The sequence below is a fragment of the Nuphar pumila genome, chromosome 4 (assembly GCF_984573655.1).
Source record: "Nuphar pumila chromosome 4, dmNupPumi1.hap1.1, whole genome shotgun sequence".
Lineage (NCBI taxonomy): Eukaryota > Viridiplantae > Streptophyta > Magnoliopsida > Nymphaeales > Nymphaeaceae > Nuphar > Nuphar pumila.
Genome location: NC_143252.1, coordinates 136,120,522 through 136,122,772, shown reverse-complemented (window position 1 = coordinate 136,122,772; position 2,251 = coordinate 136,120,522). Strand labels below are relative to the sequence as shown.

The 2,251-nt window shown below is 41.6% G+C and overlaps 1 protein-coding gene across 1 annotated transcript; it reads left to right on the top strand.

The window, feature by feature from the left end:
* Window positions 1-347: 347 nt before the first annotated feature.
* Window positions 348-1,042, top strand: LOC149841202 (putative calcium-binding protein CML23). Its single transcript, XM_090004707.1, has one exon. The coding sequence runs from the start codon at window positions 437-439 to the stop codon at window positions 713-715; it is 279 nt and encodes a 92-aa protein (XP_089860833.1). The 5' UTR covers window positions 348-436; the 3' UTR covers window positions 716-1,042.
* The last annotated feature ends 1,209 nt before the right edge of the window (window positions 1,043-2,251 follow it).

The window sequence follows — 2,251 nt, the reverse complement described above, 5'->3', positions numbered from 1 at the left end:
ACCAGATGAGTGGAACCCTTATGGGCTGGTACTATAGTTGAAGTTGATCACGTAATTATTATGATGATGATCATGAAAACTTTCATTGTATTTACGCAAATTGATTTGAATTAGTCCAAAACAAACGGTACGTGCCAGCGCACTAACTTTGAATCAAAATTTCCAACCAATAATAGTCTAAAGTTGGAGATGCATGGTTGGTGGTCATGAAGGTGGTGCTGCCTAACTTTATGCTATTCTCCAGAGTTGATAAGGACGAACAATAGATGGCAACTTTATTGAGAATAAAATAGAATAACTTTGAAAAAGATAGGGGGCCAGAAGGAAGCTTAAATGATGCTGATCCCCTTGTCATTGTGGACACAGTAAGCTAAACGTTGTCTGAGAGAAGAAGAAGAAGGAAAGTTTCTGACAAGTTTGAGAGCACAAGAAGAAGATGACCATCGTGATGAAGCATGCCCCATGCAAGCCCAGCCTGTCAATGGAGGAGTTCAAGATGTGGCTGAAGCAGTTCGACCGCAGTGGTGACGGCCGTATTAACAAGCGTGAGCTGCGTGCTGCCATGCGCAGTGCCAGCGTGAGGTTCAGCTGGTTCAAGATCGGTGAGGGCATGCGAGATGCAGACACCAATGGAGATGGAGTCCTCGATGATGCAGAGATGGAGAAGCTGGTCGTGTTCGCTGAGAAGAGGTTGGGCATGAAGATAACCGCTTGATAATTAAGTAGATCACAATCATATTTTCAAGCAAAGCAGATGGTTCTCTCTCTCTCTCTCAAACACACACAGGTACACACCACCACCACCACCACCACCACCATATTTCAAGAACTTGTTGAATTCCTGAATTTCTATAGTTTGATGCAGTTGGCCAATATAATTGTGTCAACTACATAATTTCCTTCCTAATGGTTTTGATTTGATTGTATTTGTCAATAGTTCTCTAGGTTTTATTGTAATAAGACTTCTCTTATCTTGGAAGTTGTACCTGATTAAGATTGAAGTGTATAAAAGGTTGTGGTAATATGGTTATTTATTTGTAAACTACGTCGCCTGTTTTGGGCATTCCAAGGCCTCATTCATGGGTATGCTTTGGCCCTTTGGGAGGGATATCAATGACTGACTGCATGAACTCGAAATAAAATAAATTAATATTCACTACAACAACTATATATACGTAATTTTTTTTAAGCAAGCTTAGCTTTTATAATAACCTTTCAATCCTCGTGAGGAATTCAAGTTACAGATATTACGCGTGTTGAATTCTTTGCCCATTCCATTTGGTGACCCAATCCAACAAAATTTTGGAGAAAAAAGGAAATTCCATTGAGGTTTATGGTGGTAGCGGTGGGCTTGGGACGAAAGCCGAACCACATAATGTCGTAACTCTTTTTTTTTTCCTTTTTTATGAAGAAAGATGGTGTTAGGCAGACCCCAACCAGTTATAAAACTCATACCATTGGGTTTTGAACTTGCAACGTCCCAACACAAGGTGACACAAGGTGACGTTTACTAACTGCTCCTACCAAACAAAGGAAGCGCCGTTGGTACGATGTAAATTAATCTGAGATTTCCTTCTCTCCCTCCTTTTTTTTTTCTTTCTCTTCTTCGTATCTGTATGTTTTACTTTAGGTGGTTTGGTTTTTATAACACAAAGGCAATGAAAACCTAAAATTTAGATATCCATTTTCATGTATCAGTTTGGATGCCCAAGGGGGGTTGACATAGTGGGGTGGGGTCTTGGCTGCTAGATAGGCAGTCAAGGTTCAATTCCCAAGGGCATCACCCCTCGGCGCAAGCCAACAAGTAGCATAGGCCAAAGGGTAGGGGTCCTAGCCTCGGAGTTTTACGCTACCAGCATGACGACCAGCTCTTCGTGAGAGGTGTTGTTTCTTCGGGTTATAAATTAAAAAAAAAATCTATCAGTTTGGATCTTATATGTGGCACTAGGGTAGTGCTCAAGCTGGTTTTATAGTGAACACACAAGGGTCTGTCAAGCTTTGGTGAACCAGGTTTAAGAGTGACAGAATCCACTAGGATGCCAGGATGAGGCCTAGGGCTCAGATGACTGACCTAGGGCCCTAATGATAGGCCTAATCAGCCTAGGTTCCATTCGGTCTAATGCAACTGAGTCACAAGTGCAACCACCGGCACCCATTAACCTTGAAAAAAAGAAAAATTATCTACAGTTGTTGGGGTACTTGACTCTCACCAGGTCCAAAGACTCCAAATGTTACTAATTGAAAATGCATG

What these genes read in the sequence shown, in the direction of transcription:
- LOC149841202 (XM_090004707.1), top strand. Translation starts at nt 437, where the DNA reads ATGACCATCGTGATGAAGCATGCCCCATGCAAGCCCAGCCTGTCAATG.